General features: G+C 34.2%; 1 protein-coding gene across 7 annotated transcripts in view; it reads right to left on the bottom strand.

Moving 5' to 3' along the window:
* Nucleotides 1–24,073, bottom strand: part of ANKRD17 (ankyrin repeat domain 17) — a 152,844-nt gene that overhangs the window by 787 nt on the left and 127,984 nt on the right. For 6 of the 7 annotated variants that reach the window (XM_077848324.1, XM_077848323.1, XM_077848329.1 and 3 more), the window contains 9 exons: nt 19,637–19,808; nt 17,831–18,278; nt 17,180–17,335; nt 15,145–15,294; nt 12,204–13,840; nt 8,220–8,417; nt 1,943–2,191; nt 1,269–1,447; nt 684–848 (listed from right to left, as the gene is read on the bottom strand). In XM_077848324.1, the coding sequence (XP_077704450.1) occupies nt 684–848; nt 1,269–1,447; nt 1,943–2,191; nt 8,220–8,417; nt 12,204–13,840; nt 15,145–15,294; nt 17,180–17,335; nt 17,831–18,278; nt 19,637–19,808 (3,354 nt within the window). Of the gene's footprint in view, nt 1–683; nt 849–1,268; nt 1,448–1,942; nt 2,192–8,219; nt 8,418–8,739; nt 9,070–12,203; nt 13,841–15,144; nt 15,295–17,179; nt 17,336–17,830; nt 18,279–19,636; nt 19,809–24,073 lie in introns of those variants that run through there. The other variant, XM_077848327.1, reaches the window with a different exon arrangement.

Here is a 24,073-nt window from a genome sequence, read left to right on the forward strand (position 1 = left end):
TTGCTTATTTCTCAAACAGGATCTGATTTATCATCATTCATTTATTTATTCATTCATTCATTCATAAGAGACAGAGAGAGAGAGAGAGAGAGAGGCAGAAACACAGGCAGAGGGAGAAGCAGGCTCCATGCAGGAAGCCTGACATGGGACTCGATCCCAGGTATCCAGGATCATGCCCTGGGCTGAAGGTGGCGCTAAACCGCTGAGCCACCGGAGCTACCCTTATCATCGCTTTTTAAAAACCATTACCTCAACACATATAGACTGATGACTAAAGGAATAGGAGTCAAAGATATTAAACAGACACCAAAATAAGCTAAAATATACTAAGCATTTCTGTGAGTTTTTGGCTTTCTGACATTTATAATACTACTAATAATAAATAACCCCTAGATGGCCCTTTTAACAGCACTAGTAAATTTTGATGTATAAAATTACACTTTGTAATTTAAAATATTTTTTACTTACCATCTGGTCCCAATGAAATATACCTTTTATAATTTTAGCTCCAACCACTACCTTTGGTACTATTTTCCATATCCTTCTGTTGTATTTCAGCTATACTAAATTTCCTCAACTACCTATATTCACCATACTTCCTCACTACCATGATTTATCTGTGTCTTATTTGTCTTGGGATCTCAAAAACACTAAAGAAATGTTCACTGAATGATCAGACTTACCGTTTGAGGGCCATTATTTTCTGTGGAGCTTGAAACCATCTTTATTAGGGAGTTCCAAGAGGGGTCTGCAGCATGAGGGCCATTAAATATGGGTCCTCCAGCACCATCAGGAATAGGTGCTACTGGAGGAATCATTGCATTCCCATACACAGAGAAAGGCATACCCTTAAAAGAGGAGAAAACAAAAATTAGGCACATAGTTGTATCTCCAAGTCACTGCTTACTTTTTCCAATATAACTGATAGCCTTAAAAATTATATTTGAAACTGCATCTTATTTTGAAAAGTATATTATCTAGGTTATCTAAAAATTATTTTCCATTATGTGATTTCTTTTTTCTTTTGGCCTACTATAGCCAAAATATTTGACCAAAAAACATTTCTCTAAACAAGTGGGATATAAATATCCCACAATATAAATATTCCAATATACCAATAATTCTATTTTAGCCAGATTTTGGCCTACAATCACAGGCCAAAGCCTGCAAATCATTTCAACAAGTACTCATCCACTTGTAAGGAAAATGAAGCTAATAAGAAGAAAAACATTCAGAAATATGAAAGTCACCATTTAAGTCACCATTACCCCAACTTTAGGAAAGTCCATGTATCCTGCAGGAACATGCTGATGGAATGTACCAGAAGGAGTTACAATTCCTGTACTCTCTCGCTCCATTGCTTGATGCTGTGAAAACACTCCTGGATCGGACATTGGCCTATGAATCATAGGATTTCCCATACCAGGGTTACACCAGTCTACTTTGTCTAAGGAAAAATAACAAGGCAAAAAAAAAGATAGCTGGTGATCTTTAAAACCAGAAGATAGCAAAATATTTTGTATATTTCTATCTAGAATTTTCCACATTGAATTGTACATTCCTTCAGAATAATGACTGATTTTATATATTTACTGCAGTATTTCCCTTGTGTGTAGGTAGTGATATAGTAGTCTAATAAAATAACCTAAATATTGTTTTAAAAAGAAAAAAAGCCATAAGATAAAGAGTCCAAAAGGAAAATTAGCATCTCCTTAATATGATGAAATGAAAGAAGGAATATACTTGCATTAGATAATTTTCAGAAAACAATTAAAAATTCAACAGGAGATCACATTACAAAAATTGGCTTGAACTCAAAACTGATTAGTGAAAACTAAGAGATATGAATACAGATCTTTTAAGAATGACTGTTCTTATTACTTACAATATTTTAGTTAAATGCATATACTTAATTTCTAGTAGGCAGGATAGCATGTCTTACCTTGATTGCCACCAATCCCTTCAAAGGACCAGATGCCGCTATGCCCTACTGATGTAGATAAATTACTCCCAATAACAGATGGAGCTGAAGTTCCAGTTTGCCTGATACGTGCAGAACGTTCCGTCCCAATAGGGACTGGAACTTTTCTGTCCTGAGAGACATTGCTGGGCTTTTCTGACCCTAAAGGTACTGATGATGGGGCAGGAGACGGTGCACGAACTCCAGAGGATACAGACTGTGCAGGAGAATCTAGAGAAAAAATATTTTGAAATATACAGGTCATCTATAGAGGATATAATTTTCTAAAACTAAATCTTACATTCTGAGGACACTTTAAATAGGTGTTCTCTGAGGAAAAGTGAAATATGAGAATAATGCTTAAAATTATGCATATTAAAGTTAAGTTCCATGACTTCAAAATCATTTCTTAATTTGATTCACAATTTTTCCATTTAGTTCTGTGATATCAAAATGTGAAGATGTCTAATTACACATGTATTATAACCCATTAAACTAATTACTATTTAAATAAATGCTTGACACTAAGTAAAACACCAGAGCAATGAGAAGACAATGTTTAAATTAAAAAGGCTAAACAACAAAACAGAGGTGGAGAAAATCATGCCTATACTGGCAGTTTCCAAACTATTTCTTGAGAAGAAGTGTCCCTTGGTATGCTAGTATGAAACAAAGGGATTCAGGTAGCCAATAAATTTGGAAAATCTAACTTGAGAAAAAAGAAATTTCTTTAAATCAGAACCTCACAGAACCTTAATATGCTGATAAAATACCAACAGAGCATTATGCTTCATTGCCCAACCTTGTTTTATCGTATCACATGGGTATTTCACAGAACAAGGTTTTCAAAATGACAATTTAAGCTTTATCTATCAAAATAAGGTGAGTTCTTAATATAGTCAATTTGGGAGTATTTTTTAGTGATTCAATTTCTTCATGCACTAGAGAGAAAAAATAAGAACAACCCAAATTGTACTTCGTGTGAAAAGTTTAAATATGAGGCACATTTAAATTTAAATAGGGTGTAAATGGTGGAGCCTGAAGCCTAACAGTCAAGAGTTACCTGTATATCTACAATTTACTCATAAATGCCTGACTGTATGCCCTAAATGCTCTAGGGATAATCACTTAATAATATTTTTCCATTTAATCATCTTTTCACATATATGTTGTCTGTGTGTGTCTATGTGTCAGTGTGTGTATGTGTATGTGTGTCTACATTCCTTCAAAGGGATTCAGGGACTTATTTGCTAATAAATATGCAAAAATCAATCAACCTGTCTACACACATGTACACATATACAGAAGCACAGTGCCTCTTTTTTTTTTTTTTTTTTTTTAAAGATTTTATTTATTTATTCATGAGAGAGAGAGAGAGAGAGGCAGAGACATAGGCAGAGAAAGAAGCAGGCTCCATGCAGGGAGCCTGATGTGGGAATTGGTCCCAGGTCTTCAGGATCACGTCCTGGGCCAAAGGCAGGCGCTCAACCACTGAGCCACCCGGGCGTCCCAAGCACAGTGCCTCTACTTCCCAAGGTACTTTTCAGGGAATTTGGAAGACAAAAATTCATTAATAGTAGTAGCATGAAAATGTTTAAAAAAAGATTTGCAATATATATTTTAAAATCATACAGATTTGGAAAGTTCTGCAGAGATCAATTTCATCTTACTAGTGCTTGCAGAAGTCCATTTTGTCTAAATCAATAGTACCACTTTTCTCATGAATTGTAGTAATATGATTAACTAAATAAAGAATGTGAAAGCACTTTATAAATTATTATTATAAGGATGTAGATATTATTGGGAACAAAACATGAAACTTATGAGCTTATCTGTACAAGTAAACTAAGAACTGTTTTTTTAATGATTTTATTTAGTTATTTGAGAGAAAGAGCATGTATGCGCATACGAGGTGGGTAGGGGTAGAAGAAGAAGTAGACTCCTCGCTGAGCAGGGAGCCCCATGTGAAGCTCGATCCCAGGACCCTGAGATCATGATCTGAGCCCAAGGCAGCAGCTTAACCAACTGAACCACCCAGGTGCCTTGAACTGTTAGTTTCTAATGAAAAATTAAAATATATCTTCTGTAGTTATGGATACATTAGCATTTCTTGACAATATTATTTTCAACAAATCATAAGAAAATAGAAAAGCCATGTATGTGTCTTTAGCAGTTACAAATATTTTTATTTTTTTTTTTATTTTTATTTTTATTTTATTTTATTTTTTTTTTTTACAAATATTTTTAAATTCACCTTAAAAGAAAATTCTAAGATGGAGGTAGGTGTAGCAGCACAAGTTTTGATTCTTCCCAAATCCTTCCATTAAAAACAAGCCAAATCCTTCCATAAAACCAAGCTACCAAGTTAGCAAAGCCAAATACCCATGGATAACATCTATACCCAAACTAAAAGTATCCAAACACATGGAAAGATCCAAGTGAATGGGGACAAATCACCAACAGCTATTAAGACCTCAGTGGTATTAGCATCTGTGTGGAAAGAAGCAATTCTCCTGACCTAAGAATAGAATAGGAAAACAAAATAGTCAAAGGTACTCAAAGAAAAGCAGAGAAGGCCAATCTGAGAAAAGCAATTGAAACCAGGAGAGTTCTGCCTATGCGTGGGTAATTGCAAGGGATTTGCAAAAATGTCTGAAGAAGCTGGAGCAATAGTGGCCCTATGAATTCTCAAAAATATGGCTGAAGTCTCATTCCAGGATAAAACCTCACACACCACTAAGAAACTTCTGAGAACAGATTCCAAGTTGAGCAGGAAAGGGACATTAGAAGCAAAGCAAACACAAGACCAGTCAAAAGTAAATCTATTATTTCAGCTACCCACACTCATGTACATGTACATACAAACACTCATGCATCATGGGTCATGAAGTTTCTTCCTTTCAAAATTATGTTTTTACTTTTTTTTTTTTTTTAATTTATTTATTCATGATAGTCACACGGAGAGAGAGAGAGAGGCAGAGACACAGGCAGAGGGAGAAGCAGGCTCCAAGCACCGGGAGCCCGATGTGGGATTCGATCCCGGGTCTCCAGGATTGCGCCCTGGGCCAAAGGCAGGCGCCAAACCGCTGCGCCACCCAGGGATCCCTTTTTACTGTTTTTTGATCGGACAACAGTTTTATAAGACTGAATGTCAAAATGCCCCATTAACTAAATCTGCTAAGGACTGAAACTCACAGATCACAGCTAGTGATCAGTAACCAATGCATGAGCTGGTTGAGTGCTGGTAGGGATAGATTTTAGCATTCTGAGTGGAATAAGAGCTCAGGTGATCTCTGCCCAGCCTTTATATGCAGAAGGTTCTTGGGTATCACCAATCTATTGTCTGAGGCATCAAGAAAGGATTTTTTTTTGCTTTCTAAAAAAAATTTTTAAAGGAAGGGTCCTGTGTCTCCCATATCCCAACTTAATTTGCAGGGTCCTAATATCATATCCTCATGTTCTAAAGGAGAGGGAGTGAGAAGAGGACGACTATATGGAGAAATATGACAGAACCTGTTCAAGTACATAAAACCAAACAAATATATTATGAAAAATAAGTCACATGCTTCTGCAGTTAGTTCTACAAAGGCATTCAGAATGGCAACTTTTAAGAAAAGTATCTGGATAAATACTGAGAACAAAATTTTGAAAGACTACAATAAATGAAAATACAAAGGTACACTCACGTAAACAAATTACCTCAAGAAGAGTTGAAAGTCTGACAAAACAAACTAAAAGGTCATTAAAAAGTAACAGTATTAAGATTTACATTAAGGGAGGAAAATGTCAACTAGCTAAAAATTCCATATTCGAGGTAAAGGTGAAAGTCTTGCCTACATCAATCAGTTTAACAATAGCAAAACAATGACTCTAATTACAATTCCTTCTACATGTATGAGTTGTCCTCATACAAAAGCAAACCTATTATTTTTACTCAACAAGTGCTACTTCTTCCCCCATTCCCTTACACTTTGCCTCAAAGTCTGATGAGGAATAATAACACAGTCCAAAGAAACTCCTGACTTCTTATTAATTACAAAGGGAAAAGTGATTAAATTGACAATACAGAAACCTAGCACACAGGATCTTAACCAAATGATCAAAGTTAACAGCACCAATAATGGTACAAAGTAACATATTATGCAATATAATGAATGTTTTGAGAGAAGGATATAACATTGGCTATATACTATATATATTCCTGTCAAAAACACATAACCTAAATTTAATTATGAAGAAATATCAGAAAAACAAATTAAGGAGAATTTTACCAAACCACTGACTCATAATCTTTAAAAAAGTCTTTCTTGGAAAGACAAGGAAGGCTTAAAAGACAGTGCCAGATTATTTGACACTAAAAAGATATGGAATTGAATGCAATTTTGATCTTGATTTGAACCTTGGATGAGAGGAAATAATAAATGTGTTATTAGGACACTTGGTGAAATGTGAATATGGACTATCAGATAATATGGTCTAATGTAAAATTAGCTGAATGCTAATTGTACCATAGCTATGGAAGAAAGTTTTCTTGTTTTTAAGAAATATTACCATTTAGAGTATTCAGGGGAAAGTAGCTGGATATCTGCAACTAACTCTAAAATGGTATGGGAAAAAAATTCTACCCACTTACACACACACACACACACACACAGCCCCCCAGAAATACGACCGTTGGGCCCAAGGAATGTGGCAATATGTTAACATTGGTGAATTTGAGAAAAATATAGAGTTCTTTGTACTATTCTCAAAAGTTTAAAATTATTATTTTTTAAGTTAGCCCTATAATATGTTTACATTAAGGGATTCCTGGTTCAAAGGTAGGAAAAAAATCTGAAAAAAAAAAAAAAGGTTTTAGGACAACTGGGGATATTTGAATAGGGATTGCATATCACATGATATTACTAATTAATATTTACATTAGGTATTTGATAATAATATTGTGGCTGAGCAAGAAAATGTCCTTATTTTTTTAAAAGATTTTATTTACTTGAGAGAGAGAGAGAGAGCACAGGCGGGGTGAGGAGCAGAAGCAGGTTCCCCATTGAGCAAGAAGCTCGACATAGGGCTCAATCCTGGGACTCCGGGATCATGATCTGAGCCAAAGGCTTAACTGACTAAGCTACCCAGCCACCCCAAAATGTCCCTAATTTTTAAGATGCACACTAAAGTTTTTAGTTAAGTGTTATATCTGAATCTTACTTTCAAATGGTTCAACAATAAAAAAAGCAAAGAGAATAAAATGGAGCAAAATGTTTAAAAAATTGGCAATCCTAAGGAATTATCAATTGAAAGGAATATAGATGCTTAACAAAAAAGTGGGAATGTATCAATGAAAATTTTAATGACTTCAATGACATTTTGTATCACTTAGCAGTGTATTAGAAAACCTAACCTATATTGGTTGCATTGTTACAAAAAGCACAATGTTTTTCAACAGTAAGTCAAATGAACATACATCCAAACAAATAAAAAAAAATTTAAAAATTTAAAAAAACAATGAAAAGCCCACACACTGAACTTATAGGGCAAAACAACCTATTATACTTTGTGCATTTCATCCAAAAATTTCGGAGTTTATTTTCGAAAAAAGTAATAAACATAAGTATATTAAAGCAATAAACATGATACCTAAATAAATAAGCATTAATATCAAGAAGTATGTTTTTACTATGCTTAAAAACATTCTCTGCTTCTAAGAATCCCTTCTATTTTAAAGATTACCAAAAAATTTTAGGTTAACATTTTCCAATGAGCAGTCGATTCCCTTTTCTCCCAATTCCTATTTTTTTATAAACATGAAAACCAAAAACTATCCTTATTTTTATATATAAATAGGTGAATATGAATCACATATATGTAGATATCTTAAGGAATAGATTTATTCCTACATGGTTTAGTTTCAGCTCAACATACTCAGAAGACACTGATTCAGCTCTGTTACATATTTATGGATAAAAATTAATTTTAAGAGGAGTCTAAGAAAAAATTACGCAGGTACAATCACTCAAAAATTACTGACTTTATAAGTTATTTATAATAAATTATTTATAATTATTGATTTTAGACTTTTTAATCATTTGCTATTTACAACAATGTTTGCTCCTCTGTTCCCATTTCATTAGTCTTGATATATTCAAGACTTATTCAAAGCTCTTAAATCATCTTTTACTTTCTATTTTCCCCCTTAAAACCTTTTGCTTTTAAGGAAACATACATACAAACTCTTCTTAATGGAATTACAATGTATAATACTCACCATTCGATGCTGATGAACATGGAGTCAACAAACTAAGTGGGGAAAAATGCTGTCTGTTAAAGTTAGCAGCTGTGGGTGCTCCTCCAAGGGGTGCCCCAGGTCCATACATTTGACCTCCTGAAAGATTTGAGGCAAAGTTTCCCAAATGTGTAGAAGAAGGTGTTACAGAACCATATGGCGAGTCCATATTGACAATACCTATAATTAAAAGATAATTTATAATAGTTGCCTGTAGAAGAAAAAAAATTTTAAAAACCTAAAATTCCAAGAAGTCCCTAATACCCCCAAATATTTTAGATTGCTTAAAAAAAAGTCTTGCTTATTCTTCCAGACTATTGACTCATCATTTCCCCCTCTATAAAGGTAACTATAAAAAAGGAACAATTATCAAGGAAATTTATTTTTATATTTAATTTTCTTATCTGATATTTTAATAGTTATTATAGGGTACATGTATATTTAATATCAACATTGGAATTTAAAAGGCTTAATGGCCAAGGAATTACATAAAAATTTATCTTTAAAAAACTCAGGGGGAGAGAGGGATGATTAGGCCAAGCACAGACAGTTTTAAGACACTGAAAAAACTCCGTATGATACTACACTGGTGGATGCATGTCATTAGGCATTTGTTCAAACCCACAGAAGTATAATACCAAGAGTAAACACGAATGTAAACTATGGACTCTGGATGATAATGATATGTTAATACAGGTCATCAATTCTACACATGTACCACTCTGGTGAGGAATGCTGATAATAGAAGATGCTATACCTGTTCCCTTTATTTGGGAAATCTCTACTTTTCTCTCAATTTCCTCTGTACTTTTCTGAGAACCTAGAAGTGCAGCTATTAAAAAAAAAAAAAAAAAAGTCTTAAAAAGATTAAGAGGAAAAAAAAAAGATTAAGAGGGAAAAACATGGCTACACTTCTATAATGAAGAGGTAAGATGATTAGCAGTTTAAGTGGCCATTCTTTTTTTTTTTTTTTTTTTACATAGTTAATAATGAAACAATCTTCATTAAGTGCCTCCTGATGTAATGCAGTTTGAGGTTCAAAACATCACCCATTCGATGTTCCTGCCAAAAATGTTTCATCTGAATGTAATCATGGACTTAGGAAACAGATGAATCTAATTTAAAATGTGGGACATTTCTTCAGAACAACTGGACTCTTCAAAGGATTCAATGTCAAGAAAAACAAAGGAAGGTAGTGAGATATTTTAGACTGGGAAGAGACCACAGAGACACAACAACCAAAAGCAATGTGTGAACCCTGACTGAATCTTGGATCAAAAGTAAAAAAAAAAAAAAAGAAACACACAGGCATAATGAATGGATATATTTGAGATGATGGTACTGAATATTAGGTGGCATTGCTGAATTAATGTTAATTTTCTTGAGTGTAGTAATAGTGATAGAGTTGTAAAGGCAAACATGCCTGTTTTGTTGACCTGAAGTGAGTCATAGTCTCCTCCAACGGACTCTACAATGAAACTTCAATGCTAATTTTGGCTCTAAATCAAGTGCACACTCCCCCAAATCTCACCTCTCTTATAGAGCTGGCCTTTTTTCTATACCTTTCCATAAAGTAACAATTTATTTCTTTTTTCTCTGAATCTTAATTTTAGTCTTTCTCACACAGCACCTAGATTTCATATTTTTTGAAAAGTGAAATATTTTCAATTTCAACTATGATAAAAATGAAACATAAAAACATTTCCAATGCATTAGCATATAACACTTAAAATTAAATTATATTTATTCAAACATTTTAGTACTCAAGAGAAATTATGTTATTTTGAAAGTACACAAATATTTCAATTAACACCAGGTAAAGAAATATTTACTGACCATGTTCATTACATTGTATTCATATGTCATAGAAATAGGCAAAAATAACATTCAGTTCCCATTAAATTTAGAAATTTTTAGTCCCAGGATGTCATCTCTTCAGTAACACAGATCAGGTTGACAACCTTTCTGCAAAAAGCTGAATAGTATTTCAGACTATCATTACAGCATGAAAGTAGCTACAACACGACATGTAAATGAATGGGCATGGCTGTGTTCCAATAAAACTTTACTTATGAACACTGGTTTTAATTTTAATTTCCTATTTTTTATGTCACATACTATTTAAAATTTTTTTTTAAATCATTAAAGCATCTTACACTATTATTGAATCTCAATTTTAAAAAGTTACAAATGTAAAGACAGGCAGCAGGCCATATTTGGCCCATGGACGACAGTTTGTCTATCTCTGGCATGGCTTATCTTTAACTATTTGAAATGATCATATTAAAACACATAGCTCTAGATGCAACTTGGTATACTACTGGATTGAACACTGCAACAGAAAAAGAACATTACTGGAAAAACTGGAGAAATCTGAATAAAGTCTATAGTCTAACTTAGTTAATTATACTGTACCAATATTAATTTCCTAGTTTTAATAAATAAAGGGTTATATAAAATATTTGTATTAGGGGAAGATGGGGTAATTATATAATTATAGACTCTTCCATAAACAGAAAAATATTTCAAAGTAAACAGTTAAAAAAAAATCACTTATCCAAACCAAGAGATCTTTACACCCTCTCTAAGTATTAGTATTGTCCAATAGAACTTGCTATAACAGATATATCTGATATCTGTACTGTCCTTTAGACATTTATGTTTATTAAGTGCTTGAAATATGGCCTGCTTAAAAGCCGCTATAGAAAACAGTATGGCGAGTCCTCAAAAAATTAAAAATAGGACTGCTATATATGATCCAACAATTCCACTTCTCAAAATATAACCAAAGGTAACAAAAATACTAACTCAAAAGATATCTGCATTCCCATGTTCATAGCAGCATTATTACAAAAGCCAAGGACATGGAAACAACTGAAGTGTCCATTACCCAGAAGAATGAATAAAGATGTTGTGATGCACATGTACATGCATGCACATACCCACACACAGAGGAATATTATTCAGCCGTAAAAAGCAAGGAAATCCTGCCATGTGCAACAACATGGATGGACACTGAGGGCATCATGGTAAGTGAAATAAGTCAGACAGAGAGAGACAAATATTGTATGATCTCACAGATGTGGAATCTAAAAACAAATTCATAGAAAAAGAGATCAGATTTGTGGTTATAGGAGGTGGGGAGTAGAAGGAAGGGAAATTGAAGGAGGATGATCAAAAGGTTTAAAGTTCCAGTTATAGAGTAAATAAGTATTAGAGATATAATATACAACATGATGACTATAGTTAACACTGCTGCGTGACATATATGAAAGTTTTTAAGACAGAGTAAAACCCTAAGAGCTCTCATCACAAAGAAATCTAAGTTTTTTCCTTTTTTCTTCTTGTAGCCAAATGATGATGGGTGGTAATTAAACTTATTATGGTAATCATTTTACAATATGTATAAGTCAAATCATTCATTATGCTGTACACCTTAAACCTATATAAGTGATGTCAATATTATTGCAATAAAACTAGAAAACAAATTTTTAAAAATGTGGTCAGCTTGACTGAGAGAAATTTCTATTTTACCTAATTTTAATTTAAATAGCATATATGATTAGTAGCTACCTTATTAAAACTCTGTGGCTCTATATTTTTCTCATTATTTTAAAAACAAAAAGAAATGAAATCAAATTTTAAAAAGTTTTATGTTTTTTAAAACAAAACAAACTTTCCATGGCATTATCTTATTAAATTAAAACATAAGAAACTTTTATTTTGAGAGAGAAAAATATACCTGAAATTGATGGGAAATTCAAGATAAAATCCACTGTGGCTTCTAAAAAGTTTTTTTTTTTAATGCCATACTCGACACATCTAATACTCAACAGCATTTAACTTAACTGAATACAACAATCTCTATTTGGCCCAGTCATAGAATAAAAATATTAGAAAATGACCAAAAGTTTACATATCACTTATAAGTGAAGAGTTGCAGAATGTGAGAAAATACAAACTCACCTGAGGGACTTGGAGTGGGTCTCTGTAATGGTGGTCTAAAACCTGGAGCTTTGGAAGTATCAGACTGATGTAAAGGATCTGAATTTGGCAAATATGAGGACTTTCCTGATAGCATAGATTCTGGTGTTGACTGAGATGAAACAACAGATCCTCCCCAGAAGGCATGAGCAGAAGTAGGGCTGTTTTCAAACAATGTGCTAAAGGGCCCAAATGGTAAGGGGGTACTGAAATTGGGAGCAATAGGCTTATTTGCTGGATGTACTGAATTTTGACAAGCACTTTGTGTACTTAAGGTTGAAGGTAGCTGGACAGAAGAGGGAACACTGTGAGGTCTTTTAATGTGATTGACACTGAGGACTGCGACAGATGAATTTTGCACTGGAGCTGGATTCTTGTGAGGGGCAGTTGTGCCATGAGAGGGTGGTCTGATAGCAGGGGTTTCCATTTTAGGAGCAGGCTGGGAGCATCCCATTTGTGTCTGAGGCATAGGGTAAGTTACTGGGGCAGTAGAAGGCACCGCCACTGGAGCAGAACTTGTTGTTGCTAAAGGAGGAACAGTCATTCTAACTTCCGGGGGAGGAACCTGAGACTGCTGAAGAGGTGGTCTTGGCTCCTGAGAAACAGATCCCGGAGGTTGTTGCTGATTAGAATGAACTGATGAACTCCCAGAAGAACTGCTGCTGTTTGAAAGTCTACTGTTTGTTGTTTCTACTACTGGTGGACTACCTGCTTCCTGTTCAGAGGAAGATGCCCCTTTATTTGGAGATGCTGTTCCACAATCCAAAGGGCTGTTTCTAGAAACCCCTCCTGACTGGGCTGGTGGTGATGGGGAAGATGGGGATGATACTGGGTAGTGTTCTTTGGCAGTAGGCATAGGATATGTGGCATTTGTGGGTGCAGTGCTGTTGTTGCTTGCTGTGGTTGTGACTGTTGTGGTGGTGGCATTGGATGTCTTCACAACTGTGACAAAAAGCTGCCTTCTGACAGAAGGTGAACTTGGACTGCCATTTGTAGATGTACCAGGCACCGTTGAAGCTGATGAACTGGTTGTAGTTGTTGGACTTGAAGTTAAAGAACCTGCTGAATTCACCTGAGAACCACTGCTATTCTGATTGCTATGGCGAGGCACCATGTGAGGCTTAGGCGAGTTAGTAGCTCTGGCAGGGCTCAAAGGCCTGACAGGAAAAGGACCCCAAGTGGATTGAGCTGGTGGAAAAGTACCTCCAAAGTGGGTCATGGGCAACCTTGGTGGACGGATCTGCTGGAAAGTCTGAGCAGCAAGCAAAGCATGTGCAAACTGTGGAGGAGGATATGCTAATGGAAGAGAAACTGGAAAACCAGGCCTCACATTATTCACTGGGTTCTTAATGGTTTTATGAGTAGATGCAGAAGAAATTGCAGGCACAGTGAGTGCTGTGGCAGTTTGAGATGTTGATGACAGAGCTACAGTTGTCATTTTAATTCCCATTAAGGAACTGTTAGCAGCAGTGGTGGTAGGTGCTGATGACCCTATTTTGGAATTTGCTGAGGAGCTTTTCAAACGATTCTTTGGAATAAGTTCATCAATTTCTTTGTCTGGATCCTTGATCAGAGCATTGATTAACTGAGTTGCTTGTCTTGTTGATTCAGTGCCACCCCTATAAGTTGACCAAAAAAACAAATTAGGCCAAATTTCCTCTACTTTTTAACAGGTTAAGCCTAAATTAATTCGTGTATGTGTACACATACATACAGAGAATAATAAATGTTAAGCAGTAATTGTCTGACTACTCTTGAAATATTCTGCAAAGCAATAAACTCTCCTGACATGCCACTATATTTTTCAATGGGACAGTAAATGACTTTTTAAAAATGCATTTTACTTTTGTTTCCTTAGACTAAGAAGTCATTTTCCTACTATAAAATACATTACAGTTAGAGAAACCACTGTACTTAAAAGCCTGTGTAATCCATAATGGCACTGTAAAGTTAAATAGTTGATCAATGTTAAAAGCAAATATATGTAGACAAAGAAAAACAACAACAAAAGAGTAAGAAAACAGTATTTTACTTTAAATCCTGGTACCTAAAATGGCCCCATCTATGACTGATTTCTATACTATAATGATTCCTATAATTCCTCTGGAAAGATGTCTCAAAGTGAGAGAGGAATCTTAATGATGCTAACAATGGCCATAAGGTCAAACCCTAGTGTTAGATCTTCAGGAAAATATTTGATTGTAAGGAAAGCCTTATGGAAACACTAAAGGGAAATTATTCATAAAGGGTATCTGCTTCCCTCTTCTCTAGATAAGGCAGGTTGTGACTACCCACCTATCCCAGGAAAGGGAAAAACAAGATAGGAGAGGAAGGTAAGTACAAAATAGAGATGGCTGTCTCCTTCTAGGAAGGTTCTATAACTATCAGACCTGCAATGGGTCATCTGCATCTCACAACCAAACTTAATGACTTGTTAGAATATCGTATCTTTATTTTAAGGGTATTCAGATACAGACATAATCAATAGAAGATAAATATCCACTTTAGATTTATGTCTATGACTGAATTCATATTCTAAGGATACAATCCCAGAATAATAAATCTCAAAAGCTATTATTATAAGAGGAAAAAGGGAAACCTATTGCTTAAAATGGGTAAGAAACCTATTCATTCTTACAAAGTCTCAGAATAAAATTTTAAGAATGCCATATGAACAGTTTATGTAAGGAAAAGATTATCTAAACCTCTGTCACACACACACAAAAGAAAAATTCCTTTAAAGCGCTTTGAAATATTTCATAAGGGCACATGAATTACGAGAAAAAATTGTAAAGGTTATCTTCTCTAATACTAATCAAATTCCCATTTTAAAAAGTAGGCTATTAAACTCAAATGCTTGTATTTCATTAAGACATAGTATAATAAAACACAAAGAGAGAAAACATAAGAGACAAATTTTTGCCTTATAGTTATTATCCGGTCTCCTGTCTTGTCTTTCTGCTTATCAATATCTATGTGTGCACCAGTGAACTCTCGAATAGCGTTAATATTACAGCCTCCTCTTCCAATCACTCTGGATATCACAGTTGACGGAACAGATACTTTCTTTGACCTGTTTAAAAGTTGCAAAGATAAATTGAGATTTATCATTAGTATCAGTGGTTATAATTAAAATATAAGGAGAGAGGCTTACTAAAATATACTTCTTCAAATACAGAATAGATTATTGTTGAGTCAGCCTCCTCTATCTTTTCTTACTCTAAGTGATAAAAGGCATCTAAGAGTGACAGGAGAGAGACAGAGTGAAAGTGCGTGAGCAAGTGCTTTACGATAGCTTCCCATTACCAAAGACGGTTTGTTTTTTGACATTCATCTTTCATTAGTATCTATAAAGCACATACTATGTAGACATGCACTGTGTTAATATAAATACTAATGGCAAATAAGATAAACGTAGGTTCCTGCCCACATGTATTAACTATGTAGACACCAAGTAGGAAAACCACAACACCACACCACAAATGCTCTAATAGGGTATCATAAAGACACACTGGTTGGGGCACCTAATCCAGCCTGAAGAAAAAAGAAAGGCTTCTTGTGGGCACTTCTGGGTGTTTGACTCAGATTCTTTTTATTCTCTAATATATAACTGAAAGGATGATATTAAAAATGCATTGTTTCCTTGCTTTCTTTTAGAGGTATTAAAATGATTATCCACAAACATGGAAACTTGCTAAAGGATGTTTAATCATGTGAGGAAAAAGATGACCCTGATGGAATTTCAAAAAAAGCAAAACCTGTCTAACACTTGCAAAATGCTTTACAATTCTAAATATTCACAATTCAGAAAAGTTACATATATATTTCTGACCAGCCTTAATTAAAGAATGCCTCTAATAGAAATATAGTATAAATATCAATACATTTAGAGAATGAGCCAACCATGCTTTATTGGCCAAGTAAATTATTTATTCAGAATGGGAGATTAAATATTAAATTAAAATGCTGTATATTTTAAAAGGTAAGGTATGACCCCTGCCCTTTTATGTACATAACTAAGTTACTTGATAATTCCTTTCTCTCCAAAGGGCAAAATAATCAGTCAGTGATCATTATTTTCAAATTAGTATGAATTTCTTAGTATACCACAATATAAAATACATGCAGAATAACTGAATTATCTTACTTTTGTATAGATAATACTCTAATGTTATGATCAATTTCAGTTAGTTCAACAGAGTGTATATACATGAATGAGTGTATGTATATGTGAATGAATATGAGAGAGAGAGACAAATGAAGATAGAGATCGTGGTAGGGGGAGACTTTGGTTAAAAATACAAAAAATGTACAGTGCATTTTGGGATTAATAGAAGTCATAAGTTTGGTTTATTATAGCTCTTATTTCAAATAATCTAGAGCTTAATTTTTTTATTGAAATTTCCACAAAGTTCTTTAAAACAGGTTATCAAAAACTGAAAATAGATCTTCTGTGGTATCTTACCACCTCTTAGTTTCTGAGATATTGTTTTACTTTTGATATATATAATTCAAAAAAATCTCAAGCAAAATATAATCAAATATTTCAGTCCTAAAATCCGTAAAATAAAGGCATCCTGTGGCTTAAAGACAAGAATAGTTTAAAACCAATACTTATTCATTCTTCAGATATTTACAAGTATGTAAAAGATACCACATACTGGGCTGTGATATTACAAAGTTGATTAAGACACAATCTATTATTAACTTAAAGAACTTAAATTAGTTCTCTACCAAACAGCAATACCTGGGGGTCAAGCAGGTATGACAATCATCCATGTAATTTTTTTTGTAAAGTCTAGGTACTTTTTATGTAAAATCTCCTAATTTTAAAAGTATTGAAGTTTGTTTTGGACCATCAGTTTGTTTGCAATCTTTGGCATAGTTAGAGGAATCTAACAGTAAGGTAAACAATACTTCACATAAAAAGAAAAACAATTAAAGAATTGAACACTCACCTTCTTACAACTTCCTTCCATCCTTCTTCCCTCTTTTGTCCACGCTTAGGACTTGCTACTGTTAACTTCCCATTTGGAGAGGAAAGGGGAGATGGGCCAGATTTTGTGCAAGTAGACAGAGAATTACTGGTTACTTCATTGACCGTTTCTGACAATCTTTAACAGAGGGAAGAAAATACATTAGATATAGAACAAATGAGAATTTTAAATGACAGAGGCAATTTGTTACATAATTTTATTCTTTTATTTATTGTTGGAATAAATATGGTAAACAAATGAGGAACTTATTTTTCACTTTTCAATATTATTATACCATGAAGAGCCAATTTTTAAGAAAATACTATTGAGAGGTCAAAATCAGTAGAGTTGAATTATAACAATAATCCTGAGAAACCATAATCAATACTTTTTGTAGGCTAAAATTTAACAACCAAAATAAAGAAGTTACGTAGTAAAAATAATTTTATCTTTCATTAACACAAACTTCAGCTATTTTGCTTATTCTTCAACTAAAATGAAATGGTGACTTCTTTAGCACAAAGACAAACCCTTATTTTGCCAATTGCTTATTTGCTTGCCTTACTAAAAGGTTCATCAGCAAGGTATTTCATCTTGATACTATAAATAATAAAAATGAAAATTGGAACTAACTTTATTGAAGCCTTGCCAGAAACAGATTTTCTCTCCTCCTTTGGAAATGTCACCAGAACTGATGGCTGTTTCTTGCTGGTCATAGTGGTGGTTACCACTGCAGGTGAATGATTGTCACTCTTTCGGCTGCTGTTGCTGTTACTACTTTCATCACTGCAGCTGGAAATCCTCATGTTATCACTGTCCCCACTCTCGCTGGTACTGCTGCTCTTGGACTCGCCGTTTACCTTCTCTGGCTGACTATATGAGATTGGTAGTGGATCATCAAATATAATCTGAACATTTTCTGGAGTAATTTTATTTTTCCTGTTTTTCCTCTTTGAACTGGTTGTAGTTATGGTGTTATTTCTTTTACCATGGGAACCTGCCAAAGTTGTCCAGGTTGCAGATATACCTATGGTAGTAGTAGTTGTGGCACTTGGAGGCTCTGTCAAGACTTCAGGCTCATCTGTAAAAGTAGCAATGCCAGCAATACCAAATTAGTAAGTTTTAAGCATTTTTAGAATATATTTAGCTTTAAGCACTTGAAGAACAATAGTCAGGAGTTACTTTGCAACTACTGGATAACTATGTAAAGTCATCAATCATTCCAGCATTCATTAGAAATGAGATGGATATGGCATCTATTCTCCTCTCTGTGCCTAAATCCTAAACAATAGTAGGCAGTTATAAAAAATATTTTGGGGACAATTTGGGAAATATGAACTGCATATTACATATTATGTAATTATTATATTTCATGGGTGTAATAATGTTATTATGGTTACATAAATAATGTTTTTCTGAGAAATACATAGTTAAGTATTTAGTGGTGATTCTGCATGGGGTGTCCAACTTACATGTAATATGTTCAAAAAGAAGAAAAAAGATGAACTAATGTGCCAAAATGTTACAAGAATCTAGGTGACAGAAAGGTATTCACCATACTAATCCATAAGGTTTTTTTGTAGTTTGGAGATTTTTCAAAATAAAAGGCTGAAGGAGTGGGGAATCACACACACACACACACACACACACACACACACACACACACGGTGGTTTAATGGCAATGGTTTCTCCTCATAAAATTTTCATATGAAATAATCCTTTAGTTAGAACCTAGTTAAAATAATTTCTTCATTTTAAGAAAAAAATATAAATGTGGTTACGATAATAAATAATATTATGGAATTGCTCAATTTCTAAGGTATTACAAATGGTATTGTGATTATGCAAGCAAATGTCATTCCTAGGATATATGTTGGAAGTTTTGTAGGTGCAATGTCAGGATATCTACAACTTACTTTCAGACAGCTTAAAGGAAAATATGCATATATATTGAGAGAGAAAATACAAAGCAAATACGGTAAAATGTTTATTTTAAAAATCTAGATGGAGGGTATTCAGGTGTTCATTTTATTATTCTTTCAACTTGTCTGTAGCTTTGAAATTATTTTTTTTTAAAGATTTTTTTATTTTTTATTTATTCATGATAGAGAGAGAGAGAGAGAGAGGCAGAGACACAGGCAGAGGGAGAAGCAGGCTCCGTGCAGGAGCCCAACGCGGAACTCGATCCCGGGACTCCAGGATCGCGCCCTGGGCCAAAGGCAGGCGCCAAACCACCGAGCCACCCAGGGATCCCCATGTAGCTTTGAAATTCTTCAAAATAAAAAGCGAGGGAGAAGTCAATAAATAAAAATAGCATATAAATATTATAAGGGCTTAATGACTTAGAAATCTACTTTTACCTTAACTTTTTGATATTTAAGGAAATTTTTTCTGAATATATTACATGAATCAAATTAGATGGTAACTTAGAGAAAATACCTTCAACTTTATGCTTTTCTTTTTCTTGAGCAGCTTGGAGTTCAAAGTTCTCTTTATTTTTGGCTTCAATTTCTTCTAGTTTTCTTCTTTGTTCTTCCTTTTTCTTTCGTCTCTTCTCCTTTCTTTTTTCTCTTTTGGCAGCCAAAGCCAGCCTTCGGCTTTCTTCTCTTAACTGTTAAAGGATCAAATAAAACAGATTTACCTTGTAAAAAAAAAAAAAGTTTTCACATAATGGTCATTTTATCATAAGGGAACTAAAATACTACAAAATCCAAAATCATCTAGTTCAATTTATTGTTTGATCAAGATCACAATCAAGTCGCTGTAAAGAGAAAATAATATTTTTACATGTTGAGATCAAATTAATGATAAAAACCAATCCAACTTTAAAATGGGTGAATGATACATAGCTTTGTAATCACTTAAGAAGAAATATAAATAAAGAAGAAATATAAGTAAAGATAAGTTACCATGTTTTGTTCATTAATTTTGCAAAACTAAGAAAGATATATCAACAAAAGTTTGGGAAAATTAGTTTCTTCCTAGACCACTGTGGGCATAAATATTTACATTTTAGGAAAGGTAATTCGAAAACTTCCTATGAAAATTTTAAGCTGCTTATCCTAACAATTTATTCTATAAAATGGCTGTAATAAAAATTTCCACTGTAAAACTGATTATAATGGCAATAAATGGGAACAAGGTAAATCCAGCAATGCCAAGGGTACGGGGAAAAAGCTAACAGAAGTATACACTCACAAAATACTAGACAGCTATTACAAGTGTTACATACTTGGTATTCTGCTCCCAAATTATACTGGCTAGAAGAAAAGAATATACATTGCAGACCAATGATCCCACTTATTGGGAAGGGAACCCTTTTTATGGCTTTATTTGTAGAAATTGAGAAAAAAACTGAAGAGGATACAAATCAAAGCTATTGAGTACTCTCGAATGGGACTGGAAGACAGGTAGCAGGAAGATAGTGGCTTTCAATTTAATATAACTGTTCATTGTTTCTATTTGTGAAAATGGTTCCTTTAATAGTTAAAAAATTAAGAATAACTTTAAAAGTATAACATCTCTTAATAAGTGATGTTCACATTAAATTTTCTTCTTTGATTCATAAAGTGATAAAAATTATCTTCAAACTCTTTGTTTTCCAGTTTTTTAAAAGACGTTTTCAATCCATGTACCCCCTTCCCATAATCTAGTGTTCTGTGTATTACCTGTGTATTTCAAATACATGCATTAAAACGATGACACTTAGTTTATGGAAAACGTCACAATATCCTAACCAATGAAACCAGAGCTCAAATATAAGGTCAAAAGACAAATTAGACTTCATTTCATCTTTTAAGTTTTCTGCTTTGCTAGACATTCTTGCCTTTTCAAATTACCCCTGTCAGGTACCTAAAAGGTTTTGTACACCTGGAAAGTTTTTACACCTTGGGGCAGTGTACCATAATTATATTCGCTTGGGTGAAGGATAAATCTTTTGTTCCTGAAAAGGGAAATAATTAAGGAGAATCTGTAGAACACTGGTGCTTTCTCAGGCAGAGGGATTTCTGCAAAGAATACAAACAGGAAGTTAAAGATCTAAAAATTGTCTGCAAGGTCACCCTAGAGAGTTTTGCTAGTCCTCCAGAAGTATACAAATTCCAGTCTGAAGACCAGTAAAAGAGAAGCTTTTCACCTTGCAGAAGGACTGAGAAGAAAACACTGGTGAACTTCACTCTCCAGTACATTACATAGGAAGAGGAATAATACCTGACCCAAGAGTCTGAAAGAAAGAAGTGTAAGTGACTCTGCTCATTGGAACCTTGCCTAAATGGAGCTAGCTGCCTGTCCCCAGGAAACGTGCTTTCTCCCTCTGAACTCCAGTGAGGCTGCCCTGTCTAGCTCTGACTTTGACAGAATGAATAGGTTAAGTGGAAAGGAAAGATAAGAAGTCGAAGTGGGGTGAGGGGTATGCCAGAAAAACATTTTCCAAGCAACTGTGGCGAAATAAAACACATTTTATCCATATAATGTCTGTATAGACAGAAAAGCCTTAAGAAAGGTTTATGGTGGATCAAAATAACAAGTGAAATTTAAGACTTTTGGTTAAGCCAGGATGGATTTTTGGATTTGCTGGATTTCTTAAATTTGTCTGGTGATAGGTGGTCATTTTGATTGGTATCAAGCAGGAAAAGAACTATTTTAGGAATAGACAAATTTAAATCAGAAAACAAATCCATTTGGCCTAGATGTGATTGAAGGGCTAAGATAGGTCTTAGTCTCTGGGGGCTGGGTCTTAGGTAGGCAAGTGCCCCCCATGCCTTACAGAGTTCAGTCAGTGGAGGCTGGTCCTTTGATAATATTAATTCTGGATTATCACACTCAGTAGAATTCAGCTCTAAAGGAGGAGATGGAGGAACCAAAAGGATTTTTAAGACTGGAAAATAAACTTAGGTGATGAATGACCCAAGAGAAGGGGGAAAATGATATATACAACAAAGTAAAAAGAACACTCAGACTGTTTTTGAGTAGGGGAAACCAGATCTAGTTCACTAGATGGACTGGTTACAAAATGTTTATTTAGTAACTGAGAGTAATATGAATAGAAATTGGGGGTGGGGTGGGGAAATTGAGTGGGGAAAGCCTGATAGTTCTGAAGGAGAGGATGGATTGGAAGTCAGAGGATAAAAGAGGAAGTAATAGTGGTCCAGATGAATGGGAGAATGAATTAAACCAGGGAAATACAGTATAATTACTGGGCAGCATTAAAGAATTTATTGTCACCAACAAAGTAAAATTCATCATCAGGGCTGAATGTTTTTTGGATTTTTTTCCTACACATTTAGTAACTAGGGTACAGGTCAGAGTAAGAAGACAGAAAAGAGTAAGGAACAGTGAAGGGTGGTAGGATAAATGAATCCTAGAATATACTGGTAGAAAGTGTTGTCAAGATTGTTGGAGGGAGAATTCTAGAGGAAGTAAAGCCAAAAAGATGATCAGAGAATGAAATGTATAAAATTAAGATTGTAGTATTGGCATATTAAAAGCTCAGGCGATGGTTAAAAAAACAACTGAAAATGTCTAATAGGAATACTTTAAAAATACATCCTATATAGCCCCTTAAGAGGTAATGCAACGTTACAAAGAAAAAGGGGAAGAAACAACAAGAAGTGGAGGGGTGAAACAAATATATCAAAAAGGCAGACCAACAATATCTACTAAGGATACCAACAGTCATGAGTATAATAACTTCATTGTTAATGTCCTAAGAGAAAAAGCAATTAACTGCAAAAGAATTCCACGGTCCAACCAGATGAAATGCTCCAAAGCAGGGACTCTTCCACATAATAAACACCTAATAAAAAAATGTTTGCTGAACAAGGATAAGGGAAGCTGATAAATAAAATGGGCAGTATTTTCAGCAGCAGTTTATATTAACCTATTAGCCCAAAATTTCAAATTAGAAAGGCTGACCAAATAAGCACTTTTATATAAGCAATAAATTACGTACATAAGAACCTTCAACTTAGACCATTCAACAAAACCAACTCCAATGATGTTCCTACATCAGAAATGGTGGGGCCAGAATACACTGTTTCAAAGGACAAAAAAAAACCAAAAAACAAAAAACAAAAAAAGTGTACTTTCCCATATATAAGTCATAGGTAAAAAAGTGAACCAAACTCTGTCAGATCCTAATCTGATAATTTTTCAAATAAAAATACCGAGCCAGAGTTCAGAAGAACCTCCTCTGTAATCTAGAATTTAATATTATGGAAAACTATGCAATGACATTTGAAGGAAGTTCCTTTTGACTTGCTTTATTTATTTATTTTTTAAAAGATTTTATTTATTCATTCATGAGAGAGAGAGAGAAAGAGAGAGAGAGAGAGAGAGAGAGGCACAGACACAAGCAGAGGGAGAAGCAGGCTCCATGCAGGGAGCCCAATGTAGGACTCGATCTGGGGACTTCAGGATCATGCCCTGGGCCGAAGGCAGGTGCTAAACCACTGAGCCACCCAGGGATCCCCCCTTTTGACTTGCTTTAAATCTGAGGTTCTTGAAGCATGAACATTGAGGTTAAGAAATATTGCAAAAAATTCAAAAAAATGATACTTGTGTTGCTGACAACAGCAGGAAAATATTCTGGAATAATCAAATTTAAAATATATTGAGCCAAGTGAAGAAACTTACTCTACTAAAATAAAAGCACCAAATATAAGGAAATATGTATAAGGATTTTTTTTGTAACATTATTTGTAGTGGCAAAAAAACTAGAAACAAACTTACTATGGAGTATATTCTGCACTTATTTAAATCACTATCAACTGACAATATCCATCAATTGCTGAGAGAAGGAAAAGTAAGTTATTAGAATAATGTGTTCACATGACTCTTTTTTTAAAAAAAAGTATACTACCTCCCTTTTTGTGAATA

The sequence above is a fragment of the Canis aureus genome, chromosome 14, assembly GCF_053574225.1.
Source record: "Canis aureus isolate CA01 chromosome 14, VMU_Caureus_v.1.0, whole genome shotgun sequence".
NCBI classification, from domain to species: Eukaryota; Metazoa; Chordata; class Mammalia; order Carnivora; family Canidae; genus Canis; species Canis aureus.